At 45.3% G+C, this 13,323-nt stretch overlaps 1 protein-coding gene and 1 long non-coding RNA gene across 2 annotated transcripts; one reads left to right on the forward strand and one right to left on the reverse strand.

The window, feature by feature from the left end:
- Positions 1–356: 356 nt before the first annotated feature.
- On the reverse strand, positions 357–2,918 carry LOC125319328. The gene is made up of 3 exons (XR_007200666.1): positions 2,796–2,918; positions 972–1,132; positions 357–509 (listed from the first exon to the last, which is right to left on the reverse strand). It is a non-coding gene; the product is annotated as an uncharacterized LOC125319328 (long non-coding RNA).
- Positions 1,563–5,072, forward strand: TFF2 (trefoil factor 2). The gene is made up of 4 exons (XM_048290432.1): positions 1,563–1,677; positions 2,619–2,765; positions 4,068–4,217; positions 4,842–5,072. The coding sequence occupies exons 1-4, from the start codon at positions 1,596–1,598 to the stop codon at positions 4,847–4,849; spliced, it is 387 nt and encodes a 128-aa protein (XP_048146389.1). The 5' UTR covers positions 1,563–1,595; the 3' UTR covers positions 4,850–5,072.
- Positions 5,073–13,323: the final 8,251 nt, after the last annotated feature.

Here is a 13,323-nt window from a genome sequence, read left to right on the forward strand (position 1 = left end):
TTTCTGTGAGAAATGCCACCCATGTCTTAAATAGGGATGGATATTAAAAAAGCCCATAAAGCATTAAATAAGTTAACCTTTAGGAAAAAGAACCCTATTATTTTTTTCCCTTCTAGAACAAAATCCCTCCACTTTGTTGGAAATACCTTGCAACAAATAAACTTCCTCCAAAACACAGCTGTAGAAGCTGAAAGTTCTCACTTTAAACTTTGTAATGGAAAGATGCACAAAACAAACTCATATGTAATATTCAAAAGCAAGGAGACACAATTCTGTCAAAGACCAACAAGGTGCATTGAATCTCTTTATTTTGCTGATGAACAGGAAGAGTTACCTGGTGGATTTCCCATCGGAAAAGTGATGCAGCAGAGCACCCAAGGGGCTGCAGCCAGCCCTGCCTGCTCTGCAGATGCCTCCTGTGGGGAGGGTGCAGAGATGGTCCCACCAGCCCACTGCTTCTCCCCCACTCCCTAGTACTGCTCTGGTTGTGTTTAAGAGTTGAGAAGTAGCTAGAAGAAATGTTACAGTAAATGGTAGAAAATTGTCCAGGAGGAAGAATAAAGCCTTCAGCAGTCCAAGTCCCAAGGCCTGTTGTCCCAAAACAGCCCAAAGGCTGCCTTGGAGGCCACCTTTAAACCAGGAGAAAACCACTCAGGGAATTAATTGGTCAAACATGGTGCTTCAGAAGTTTGGTTTTGGCAAAACACATGCAGGTGGTGTTGGATGGGTTGGGAAGTGCTGCTCTGCTTTGGGGATCAGGCAGAGGGAGTGGGGACAGCTCCTGCTGTGGCACCCCTGGAACAGGACCTTGCACAGGGCAGCAACTCCAAAATAACACCGGGACCCTCAGGACTGATGCCTGAACAAGCACAGCATCTGTGGGGCAGGATGAGATCATACAGAAACTCTCATTTCTTCTCTTGTGTCTCTATGCTGTTGATCCTCTTGGGCTTTTTTTTTCCTGATCTTACCTTCTTTTGCTAAATCCTCTTGTGTGGAAACCAGCAGTGGCCTTAGCTGGGCTCAGTATTTCACAGTCACACCTGCCACTTTCTGTGTTTATGTATTTTTTCAGGTGCACAGTGGTCTCCTGAAGCTTGGAGGTGTCATTGCTCCAGCCCTCCTCCCTTACCTGTTTCAGAGTAAGCATAACCAAAATCTTAAGGCCAGGGAAAAATTAAGGCAGAAAAGATACACCTGGATAGGAAATATTTCACTTATTTTTCAGTAGTGACTGGAAAATAAAAACTGCCCAGAGGTCTGAAATACTCTAATGAAATCAGAGCACCCAGAGGTTCCTCTGGCACCCAGAGGCACCCAGCAGCATGCATTTGATAGACTGTGGGATCACGTAACAGATATGTATCTATAGGTACCTAATAGATATGTGATCAATGGCTCACGGGAGCCCAGAAATTTGTCTCCGGGGTATCAAAATATGCATGGCAACACTTCCTAACCAAACAAAAGAAAACCCAACCTTCTGGGTGAAGCACCAGATGGAACAATGTTATCAGACCTCGCTGGGCAAACACAAGGAGCGCATAAAACTCACGGCTTCCAGGGGAAGCAGCAGCGCTCCTCTTCCAAGAGCCATGGATCTCAAGGTGGTCTGTGCACTCTCCATCACCCTCGTCATAGCCCTCAGCACCCTGGCAGAGGGAATTGCACCTCCAAGTAAGTACATCCACCTCCTGCTGCCTTCCAGGTACGTGTGGGACCCTCATCCCACCGACTGCAGCCAGAGCCTGGCAGCTTTAACAGACCAGACAGCAAATGGCTTTCTGTGCTGCTCTTTATTCCCAAAGTGGAACCTACTTTTAAATGTTTTTCAGAGAGATCTATAGCAAAATGTGAAAGACTGCAGGTGAACTCTTGTGTTGGTGGAATAACCAGGAACCCACTGCAAAGGCAGAGGAGGTTGCTAGAACAGGACCAGGGCTGGAACAGGAGCCAGCTTTGTCTAAATTGTCTTCTGGCATTTGGTTTATGCTGCTTTGCCACGTGAATACAGTTTTAAAGGAGCCTATCTGCCTCCTCATTAAAAGAAAAGTAATTTAGACAGCTCCAGGAGTGGAAAGCAATGACAGCTGGAGGACAGCTCCAGAAATTCTTGGTTGTGGTTGACTGTGCAATAGACTTAAAATGTTAGAAGCATAGCTGCAGGTATTTTCACCCCATCCTATATTTTATAATCACCTGACAAGAATGCAAAGATTTTGTATCTTTACACCTGTTTGAATATCCACTGGACCCTTAACTCTTTTTCTCTTCACATGAGATGGGCAAAGCAGCAAACATTTAATAGCATAATATTTGAAGTTCTTGGGAATTCCCATTCGGTGTGGTTGATTCGAAGCCCACAAACCACACTGTGCTGGGCTGGCTGGGCTGCAAGTGGGACCACAGACTCTCAAAGGGTGATGTACAGCCCTGACCAAAACCAGTAGGAGTTTAAAAGCAGCTTTTAAACCACTCAGGTTGTGGTCTTGGCAGGGAACAGAAAAGATGGAAAGCATCTAGGGAAAGAGCATCATTCCCAGTGAGCATCTGATAAACACCCCTCTAACAAGTGTGCAAACTGGCACCCTGTAACTTGCTCTTTCTGTCCTGAACAGCAAAATGCCAGTGTAAAGTGGTTGCCAGGGAGAGGACAAACTGTGGCTACCCGGGGATCTCAGCAGCAGAATGCAAGAAAATCGGGTGCTGCTTCAACGCTTCAGTCCCCAGTGTCCCCTGGTGCTACAGTCCTAAACCAAAGAAAGGTAATATCTCTGCCAGAAACACTGCTTTACCTTGTGTTTGATTATCCAGAAATGTCTACAACCAGGGAGCAGTTCTGCTTTTCTCCTTAGGCAAGGAAAGTGGGCACAAACCTCTGTTAGGAGACTGGTGGTAGAAAAACGCAAAGTCAAGCCTTTCCTCTTCCTTTAGGCTTCTAGTTATCAAACAACCTGTGCTGATTGTTTAGAGACATTTCAATTTCATTTGTGGTCTTGTCCATGGGTAGAGCAAGGGATCCTCAGCACTTATCAAAGTGGGTTTGCTGTGTGGCTACTTGTTTGACATCTGTCAGCATCTTGCTTCTATTTTTTACCATTATTTTCTCAGAGAGGATAACAGCTGCTCTCCCAGTCTTACAAGGATTAGCAGTATATTTTACATAACTGTGTTAAGTAACTGACTGTAATTACCTGTGTTAATTAACTCAGTGTAAGCTACGTTTGCTGGGCTGACAGCACAACTCCTCCTTAGGAGAACTTCAGGGCAGCCTCAGCAGCTGCACAGGCAACATGAAAGGAAGTGAAGGTGCAAAGGCAATGTTACCCAACAGGAGAACCTGATATAAATCGAGATTAGTCAACAGGGATCAGAATTAGCGTAGGAAAAAACAGTTTTGCTTTTGAGCAATTTTGCTCATTCTTGTAAACCTTGAAAAATGAGCAGCAGGAACTTACAGGGCCATTTTCATAGGACAGAACTGTTCCATCAGAGGAAAACTGAAGTAGTCAAGCTGGGTGGTATAATCTCTTTCCTTGGGATTTCAGTTTTAAGTGCCTGGCAGAGCTGTGATTTCCTCCTAAAAGACTTATTTCCTTATTTCCTTTCTGTAACTTAAGCTGGCAGAGAGGGTTGGGTGGTCCTCTCCCTATGTTAGCCAGGCTGCTCTGGGGTGAGCAAGGGGTCAGGTCATGAATAAAACCCTGGTGTGAGGCCAGTGCATGTGTTACCACTGTGGGAGGCACAGGACTTCTCACCCCATTGCTGGATTTAGGATAGGTAAAGATGTGTTGCTGCCAGACACTTCCAGGGGTGAATTTTGCCTCCTGTGGTCCCTGGGCCACAGCAGCAGTTCATCACCCTTTGGTATTTAGTTTTGCCTAGGAGGCTGGGTGAGGATTTGGGTGAATCTGGTGCCTGAAATTGGTTCAGAGGTCATCAGGGACGTACTCAGGGACCTCACCTTTGTGTCCTGCCTTTATTTGTGAATTACATCACCAGGCAGACGGAGCATGAAGTAACACATTCTCCTTCCTTCCTTTGTTGTTCTTTTTTGCTTTACACAGTGAAGAAAATGTGTCCCAACAATCCTTACACCAGGATAAACTGCGGCCACCCCGGCATCAAGCCCTGGGAGTGCACAAAGAAGGGCTGCTGCTTCAGGGCACACCCCGCTGGTGTCCCCTGGTGCTTCTACCACCGCGTCATGGAGGAAGGTAATGTCCTGCAGGAGATGTCTCCTGTGTCCCTGTGGATGCTCCTGGTAGGGTCCCTGCTCTGCCCAGGCTTGGTGTGCTGTGCCAGCCAGAGATTCCTAAGGGTGGGAGCAGGAAAAGGTGGCCAAACTCTAAAAAAACAGCTTCTTGTACAGAGAGTGCGGTGTTGCTGGTGCATCTGAGGATTTGTGGGCAGTGTGGTAGTCTGGGCTCAGGTGTGAGCTCAAGCCCTCAGCTAATGCCACAGCAGAGTGCAGCCACCCAGTTCACATCCACCTTATCAGCATGAGAGATAAAAGGCTTTGCTTTAGAAATGTGGAATGAAAGTTACAGAAATTTCTGATCCCCTGCTAACTTTGTTTTAGTTAGGATTGACATTTCAGCCTATTTAATAACCAATACCCTCAGCCACATTGTGATTTGTACTACATGCAATTCACCATAATTTGGTTTTACTGATCTGAGTCATAGTTAGGAAAAACATCTACATAGGGGGGTTGGTTGAAATCACTAAAAAATTGCCTTTTGGTTGTCCTATATCTAGGCAAAACACTTCCTAGCATCTTGTGTGATTTATGGAGAAAAACATGTCCCTTAATCTGCTTCTCCTCTTTACCTCCCCAGCATGTTAAAGGAGAAACTTCCATCGAGAACTTTGCAATCTTTGGATCTACTCCAATGGAACAACAGACGGAGCTCCCAACTCAGACTTTATATTTTGCAACAGTCATGATTTCTAGACTGTTTTTTATCTGGGATTGACTCCTTTCTGATGAAAAGTTACTGGTAGCTTTTATTCTCTCCGTAGCCTAGCACTGCACAGGTTTTCACTGTAATAAAAGAAGTACGCCACAACTTGTCAGGTTTTTTTGGCTGTCTTTATTTTAAAGCTGTGTATTTCTCTGTTTCTCAGGAAATTTGGCATGTCAGCAACCTGCTGATGAGGGAGCAGCCACCAGTGCTTCCAAAAGGAACACAGCACTCAGCTTTTTGTGTTAGTTACACTTCACACTTGCAAGTGACTGCTTGAATTTGTTAGCTGGCATCACATGGGCCACTCGTCCTTCTGAGTGCTGGAAATATTCAGTGTTTGCCTTTATATAGATATAGCTGTGGGTTTGGGCTTTTTTTTTCCCTTGAGACATAGGGAAGGGTACCTTTGTTAGCTGATCACCGAGCTGGTCTCACTCAAACACCTCCTGCTCTCTGCATCACCCTGTCTCTGGTGCTCACCACAAGTCGGTCCCATGGATCACACTCAGAAAATGTCTCTGCAACACTAAAAGCAGCACATGGGCTCTCCCAGCCCTGGCCTAAACCTGAAATGGAGCTGCTGTGTCTCACCAGACACAGGAGAATCTTCTGGTGTCGAGTGTGGCTGCTGTCTCCTGGGAGTCTTGAATGCTCAGCACAGCAGCTCGAATGCTTCCCTGCTTCAGCTGAGTGCCAGCTCGGTAAAGAGCCCAGTAAAGAGCCTCTGAGTCCCTGTTGGGAATAAAATGGGTGACCTGAGACTGCTGCAGCAGCAAACTGTGCTCAGGGCTCAGCAGGGGAGAACTGTTGTGCAAGGCTGTACTGCAAGGAGAGAGAGGGATGGAGACACAGAATCACAGAATGTTTTGGAGGGACATTTAAAGGTCATCCAGTCCAACCACCCTGCAATGAACAGGGACATTTTCAACTCGATCAGGTTGTTCCAAACCCTGTCCAATCTCTCCTTGAACTTTTCCAGGGATTTCCAGGGACTTTTCACCTCTCTGAGCAATCTGTTGCAGCCTTTCTCCACCCTCATTGTAAAAAACTTCCTCCTTAACATGTCTCCTTGGTGGTTTGTTTTACCCCAGTACACTTTAGTGATGAGTAAGTTTATCCAGGCAGGTAAAAAAGTAGTCATTCATGAACCACTTCCAACAGGCTCAATAATGTGATTTGAATATGGTTGGAGACTGGTTGTAGTATGAGAAATAAACTGAGCAGTGTACTGCAGGTCTTTGGAGGTGTTTCACAGAATCACAGAAAATGCTGAGTTGGGGGGACCCATAAGAATCATCAAGTCCAACTCCTGGCCCTGCACAACCCCAAGAATTCCTGTGCCTGAGGGGGTTGTTCAAACATTCTTTGAGCTCTGTCAGGCTGATGCTGTGACCACTGCCCTGGGGAGCTGTTCAGTGCCCAGCCACCCTCCAGGGGAAGAACCTTTTCCTGGTATCCAACCTAAACCTGCCCTGACACAACCTCAGGCCAATCATTCAGATCCTGTCACTGTCACCACAGAGCAGAGATCAGTGCCTGCCCCTCCTCTTCCCCTCATGAGGAAGTTGTGACTGCAGTGAGGTCTCCCCTCAGTCTCCCCTTCTCCAGGCTGAACAGACCAAGTGCCCTCTGCATCATCCCTGGGCATGATGTCACCTGCAAACACCATGAACTGCTGTGCTGAGGCCAAGTATTCCCAAGAGCTAAGCCACCACAGGGTCACGCAGCTGCTCCAGACATTTGGGGTTATAAATCAGAGTTAGTTGCTCACATCACAAATAATTATTACCTAAGGATCTGCCATCATCACTAAGTCCAAGGGGATGAATTTCTGTGAATTTACAGTAGGTAAGTGCTCGAGATCTTTCTAGGTAGACTGTTATCCACACCTACTCAAATGAACCAGAAAAAACTGCCTAGAATTCTAAAAATTAACATTTTTGGTGACAAAATAAAGCTGGCAGAAACAGAGTGAAAGCCACAGCTGCTGAGGATTTGAAGATGACAGGAAGAGGCATGGCAGAGTAAAGTGAGATCCCAAAACAGGAGTGCACACCAAAGAGAAGTGTGCAAGACCTGCAGAGATGTGGCTACAAAATGAGGGACCTTCCTCTCCTCCCCTTCAGGGTCACTCTGAAGGCTTTCCTCACCTGAGGCAGTGTTCATGGGCCTCATTTACAGCCTCAGAGAGAAAAAGACTTGAATGAAGACTCACCCTTTGTATCTGCAGCTCTGCACACCTGCGTTGCCATGCAGTGAGTGCTAAATAAGTAAACAAAGTTCTGTATATTTTTTCTGGAAGGGTGTTGTGGCCTGATGCTGGCTAAGTGCCAGGCACCCATGAAAAAACCATCTACTTCTTTTCCTCTGCTATAGCTGGGCAGAGGAGGGGAAATTGAAAACTTCATTTCCATGAGTTGAGATAAGGATTATTGAAAGAAAAAATGCTTTAAGGCAAAACAGGTTCAAGCTTAAACAGTATAAAGGAAATTTATTATTAACAGAATTAAAAGTAAAAAGGGTAACAAGAACCAAAGCAAACCTTCAGAACACCTCTCTTCCCCAGTCCCTCCCTCTTTCCACCGACCACGCAAGGAAACAAAACATGGGGTTTTGGTCAGTATTTCACTTCTTAAAAATCTTTCTTCAGTATGCTTAAGGAAAAGAGTTTCTTTTGCTGTGCCATGGGATCCTTCCCACGGGAGATAGTTCTCTGCGAACTTTTCTAGCGTGGTTTTAACTTCCACAAGCAGCAGTCCCACCTGAACCTGTTGCAATGTGAGCCCCTCCCAGGGGCCAAGCAGTCTTCCCACAACTGCCTAGCGTGGGTCACTGTAGTTCATGGGGTTTCATCTTTTAAGGATGAGCTGCTCTAGTCTGGAAGCGAAGGCTCTCTTCCTCTCTCTCTAAAAGCAAGGGTCTTCTCTCTCTGTTCGAGTTCCTTGCTAGATTACAGCTTTTCAGCATCCACATGCTCCAGCATGAATGCATTTCTTCACGGGCTGTGCGTGGATCTCTGCACCCCCCCATGCACCTCATGAAAGGGTTTGTTGTATTGCAGTCCTCACCACGGCTTGCAGGAGAATCTCAGCTCCAGCGCTTGGAGCACCTCCTCCCTCTCCTATTTCTTCACTGACCTCGGTGCTGCCATGTTGGTTCTCCTCACGTGTCCTCACTTTTCCTTTTCCTCTGACTTGGAAGAAAGTTGGTGTCTGTAAGATGCAATTGAGAGGTTGATCTCGTCTGGGCTCTGCTTCAGGGAATCGCTCGCTCTGTCTCTCGCTGCTGGCCACGTTGTCCTCACCGGCACCTCACGGGTGGCTCTGGCCTCGGGAGGGCCCTGGCCACACAGTCCTGGCCTCGGGAGGGCTCTGGCCATGTGGCCCCTGTGGGGATGGACCCCCACAGCTGCCTCACCACCCCTTGGGAGAAGAAAGAGAACTTCCCGCGGTTTTTCCTTTCTTCAGTTTGTCATCACAGAGGCGTTACCAACTTGTCCAATTGGGCTAGTAACCTGCCCATTGTCAGAGCCTTCAGCAACTGGCTCTGTGCCCGACATAGAAGTTTTGAGCAGCTTTTCTCCCACCAAAAACCAGGCTGTGTCAAACCAACACAAAGGGGAAAAAAAGTAGGTCAGCGATGTGATTTTCGTCAGCAAAGGTGCTACAGGAACTCATTTGTGTCAATTTGTGACACAAAGGCTTTGTGCTGATGAGGCCATTACACAGTGAATGACATTTAAAATCCCAAACACCCAATAGTCCTAAACTGCAACCATGGCAGCTGAGTGTCACCAAAGCTCCAGCTTCTAATAAGGGCTGAATAGAGCATGTTTGACATTGCAGATTGATTGCAGTGGTTCTTCAGTGAGTGAAGATGTTCTACCGGCTTTTAAAGCAATTGTCACCAAGGAAAAGGTCTCAGAAATTGTTCATTTTGAAGCAATGCAGGAAAGCTGTGTTTGGCTGACATGGAGAAGTAATGGGAGAAAACTAGGACAGACAAGGAGCTCAGAGCAGATGGGTGCTAGCAACGAAGAACAAACCTGTAGCCATGTGAACAAGGGATTTAACTGCAAACACTTCCAAAAAAGTGGGTTTTTTAATGTGTCACTTCCTTCAGGTGCCGTTCCCAAATGACTCTGGAAAGGGTATGGATCCTGCTACAGTGTCACACACCTCCTCTGGCAAAGCTTGCGTTCAAAAGAAAGATTTCAGACAAGGTGCTAAACTGAAGTGAAAAAGAATATGGAAACTGAAATCTTCCTCTCTTGAGAGCAGCTAAATCACACAGTGCTGCCACAGGTCTCTGCTTTACTAAAGCTTGAAAACTCGACCACGATGCCATTAAACAGCTCAGAGAACTGAAAATAAAACACAACAACCAAACCTGGCTCCCTGTGTTAAACCCAGGCAGAATGATGATCTCCGGACCCAGACTCAGTTTCCAAGAGGTTGCACTCACTGCCAGACTGAGTCCAAGAAGGAAATCTTACTCTGAGGTGCAGGCTGCTAAACCTTCCTTAGGAGCAAAGTTCAGGTGAGAGTTTCAGAAGCTCTCAGGTGAGTTTTCCAAGCAGCACTCTGTCAGAAACAAAAGTCCTCTTTGGGCAGAAGAGTCCATTATTACTCTTCAGGTTTCTTTTTCCTCATCTGAACCTTCTTCTAAAGCATTTAAAAGCTGCCAGTGTTGGTATATGAACGTGAACTGCCCAGCTATCTTAGAGAGCATGGATGGCCCCTGTCCCAGCACACCCCACTGTTGTAAAGTATTTGAACCTTGATTGTGAGCCCCAGCCAAACCATTTTTAGTGATTTTTACCAGTGCCCTCAGAGTGGGACCAGGCTGGAATTACCCTCACTGGCTTCACCTGGCCTTTCCACTTTCAGCTGCAGCACATCAGCCCCAAGAAGGTTTTTAAGCTCCAGTCTGAAGGTTTGAGGAGAGAGGTGGGACAGGTTTCTATATGTTTCTTGTCTTTTGCTGTTTGGATTTCCTGGACTAACTTGGCTGCTGATCACTGGGTGGATTTTGCTGCTGTCATCATCTTGACTCTGGATTAGGAGCCCCACCTGTTAGAGCCCTCAGGAATTCATCAAGGGCTGAAAGGTAAACTGTGCTAAATTGGGAAAGAATAAGCTGAAAAACTAAATACCAAGAAAGCAAGGAATAGATAAAAAAGGGCTGTGCTGCACTGGATTAAAACCAATCATATTGTCAGAAAAGGGTGTGCAGAGCTCGTTGGACAAAATAGAGAGACCAATCAAGCAATGTGAGATCTCATACACAGCAGTTGCAAAATGTGTATGTACTGTATTATGGATGAGTTGTAAAATGTGTAAGTAGAATATCAAGTAAAGGTTTTAAGATGTATAAGTAAAGTAACACGTGTAAGTATGTATAAGCAAGTAAAATGTATAACTAGTGTATTATGTATAAGTAGTGTGATATGTAGAAGTTATAAGTTATAAAATGTATAAATAAGTGAAATGTATAAGTAGAGTATTATGTAAAAGTTGTAAAATATATAAGTAGGTAGAATGTATAAGTAAGCAAAGTGTGTAAATAGGGTATGATGTCAAAGTTGTGAGATATGTGAGTGGAGTGTATTTTAAACAATAAGAATCATAGTGATTTGTTGATCAGAAGGCATGAGTTCCTGCACTCCACCAGGTGCACAGTGGGACAACAAACATGTTCTCAGTACTAGATGAAAACAGCCAGACAAACAGACTTTGCTGTAAAATATTTGTGCTGCAATGCAGAATGCACTCATGTTCTAGAACCAGCTGGGTAGCACTCACAGGTGCTGTAGAAGAGGATGCAGCTTTGTTACAGTTTGCTGTCCTTGGGTGCTCCTTCCCCCACCAGTGAATGGTAAAATTTCCATTTTTCACTTCATGAAGTTCCATTTCATATAACTTACCCTTACCAGAGGTGGGCAGGGTAAGAAAACAAAGTACTTTTCTGCTGGAGACCAGTGTTTCTATTCACCCAGCTATGATAACTTCTTCTGCTTTGTGGTCTCCCTTTGCACACCCACTGTGGCACCCAGAAATCTCCCTTGGAGAAGCCACTGGACAAAGAGAGGCCCCTGTAGGGTGCTGTTCCCATCTGTCTCTGAGTTAGGTCTCTCAGGCTTCCTTCAACATGTGCCTCTGTCTCAGAGCATAACAGAAGGTTGTTTTGGTAAACAGCAATTTTTTAGGGATTCAATACTAAAACACCACAATTGTATGAGAATCTGGAAGTCTTGAATCAAAATATATCACTGCAGCTGAGCCAAATATCTTAACTGCTAAAAATATTGCAGAAATTCTATGAAATTCCCAGGGGTCTGACTTACCACCAGAGCAGACTGACACTCCAGCCTGTGGCGTTCCCAGAAAGATTCATGAAAAGTAAATTTGGTGAGTAAAATCCAGCCCCTTCCTGCCACAAAATGAGATTTCCCCTGCTTCTTACACTTTTTGAGACTTGGCAATATGCTCCATCTAAGGGATGCTGCACCAAGACACAGAATATGAGCTTCAACAAACAGAAGGAGCAAAGTAAAAAGGTTTACTGTCCCTTTTGTTCCTGTTCTAAGGACTTTGGGGTTACTGTCTGATTCTTACACAGGAGAAAGACAACAAGCACCTGGAAGACTCTTGATAAAGCCATAAAATCTACTTCATATTTGACTCCACAAGTGCCATGGGGATGAGCAAGAAGATCCTAGGAACAGGTGGAGCTTTATTTCACCTGCCCAGCACAGCAAAACAGGCAGTAGGACAAGAGAATGACTCTGCTAGAAATAACTGGGGGAAACAGTGCAACTCTGAGGGGTGTTCTTGCTGTCAGAGGCTGACAATGGATCAGCTTCATGTTTTGATAACGTCTTCTGTTTGTGGAAGAGATAGCACTGACTTTTTTCTCAGCCTTCCCATGTGTGTGCAGGCACAGGCTCAGAATGGGAATGTCAGGAATCCAGCAAAGCCATCACACAGAGTTAACAGTGCATAATAAAATTCACAGATCTTGAAAAAGTCTACAAGGCACAGGGGGGAAAAAAAAAAAAAAAGGACACAAAACCAAACAAGGCTGTGAAATTTAAAATGCGCTAAACAATAGAAATGGATGCACTTAGTATCAGTTTGACTAATCCAGCCTTTGACAGTTTTCTGCCCTAAATGGGGCTGGCAACACTTCCCACCAAGCCCTTCATGAAGGCTGTCCCAAGGGAAGATGTCAGTGCTGGTGGCTGACAGCACAGCACCTGCTCACCTGGGCACTGCTCAGATCCCTGCACCCTCCCATGCTCAACAAGCCCATGTCTCTTACTCTACCCACTTCCTTGGCTTCCTGTGCCTTTCAACCTGCATTTCAAAGCAGGCTTTAAATGGATAGTTACTGGAAAATAAAGTTTCCTTTATTTTCAAATGCTCTTTATTTTATGAATCCATTTCCAGTGCACAGTGGATGGTAATTGCATGTGAGGTGTATTAATTTTTGCAGTGTTGCTAATGAGAAGTTTATGGTTGAGTTATTTAATAGCATTAACTGCCATATAAAATGCTTAAAGTAATTTCTGTTGCCACTCAGGCTATGAAAGACTCTTGTTCCTCCTCTTCCCTTCCTGATTTATGGACACCAGTTGGCACAGGGAGGCATTTAGTTTTTGGGAACATAATTCCTTCAATCTAGTATTATATCCAGGGCTATAAATCATAACATAAAGTATGATCTCTGTCATCATGAGAAAACTGTCTTGAAAATGCAATCCTATTGCCTCCTTAGGGCAATTCATGCTTTAAGCATCGCTGCTCGTGTTATTTCTGAGTGGGTACTTGTAAAAGTTAGGGCAGTTTTCTTTGAACTGTGGTGAGCAAGGCAGGTAATTTTGTTGCTGTGGAGGTCAGGAGGGATGGCACAAGGACAGTGATGTTTTTTAGGCTTGGCCTTAAGTCCAACACACAAACACCATGAAACAGCCTTAAAGCTGCATGAAAAGCCACCCAGGCAAGTGAGTATTTGCCAAAGCACAGGACACCAACACTGAACCCTCCTCCTGGCACTGACACTGTTCTTGGGGCCTCCCATGGGTCAGGATTTCTGCCCAGGAGTTTCCCTGCCAGTGCAGCAGGAAGCAGCAGTCCAGCAGAAACAGTAAGCATATTGTTCTTGGCCAATGTGCATCTTCAGGAGAAACACAAGAAATTAAAATACTGTCTCCTAAACCAGCTGAAGGATTTCCTGGTGACAGAAATGCACAGAGGGCTGTAGAACATTGCACAGGTGCTGAGGCAGAATGAGGGAGAAAGGTGTTTGGTAAAATGGGAAATGGACAGGGCTGACTGGCAGGATAAAACAG

Source organism: Corvus hawaiiensis, chromosome 2, assembly GCF_020740725.1.
Source record: "Corvus hawaiiensis isolate bCorHaw1 chromosome 2, bCorHaw1.pri.cur, whole genome shotgun sequence".
Taxonomy (NCBI): domain Eukaryota; kingdom Metazoa; phylum Chordata; class Aves; order Passeriformes; family Corvidae; genus Corvus; species Corvus hawaiiensis.

What these genes read in the sequence shown, in the direction of transcription:
- TFF2 (XM_048290432.1), top strand. Translation starts at nt 1,596, where the DNA reads ATGGATCTCAAGGTGGTCTGTGCACTCTCCATCACCCTCGTCATAGCC. An exon ending in AGAGGGAATTGCACCTCCAA is followed by an intron (nt 1,678 to 2,618) that starts GTAAGTACATCC and finishes TGTCCTGAACAG; the next exon opens with CAAAATGCCAGTGTAAAGTG. An exon ending in CAGTCCTAAACCAAAGAAAG is followed by an intron (nt 2,766 to 4,067) that starts GTAATATCTCTG and finishes TGCTTTACACAG; the next exon opens with TGAAGAAAATGTGTCCCAAC.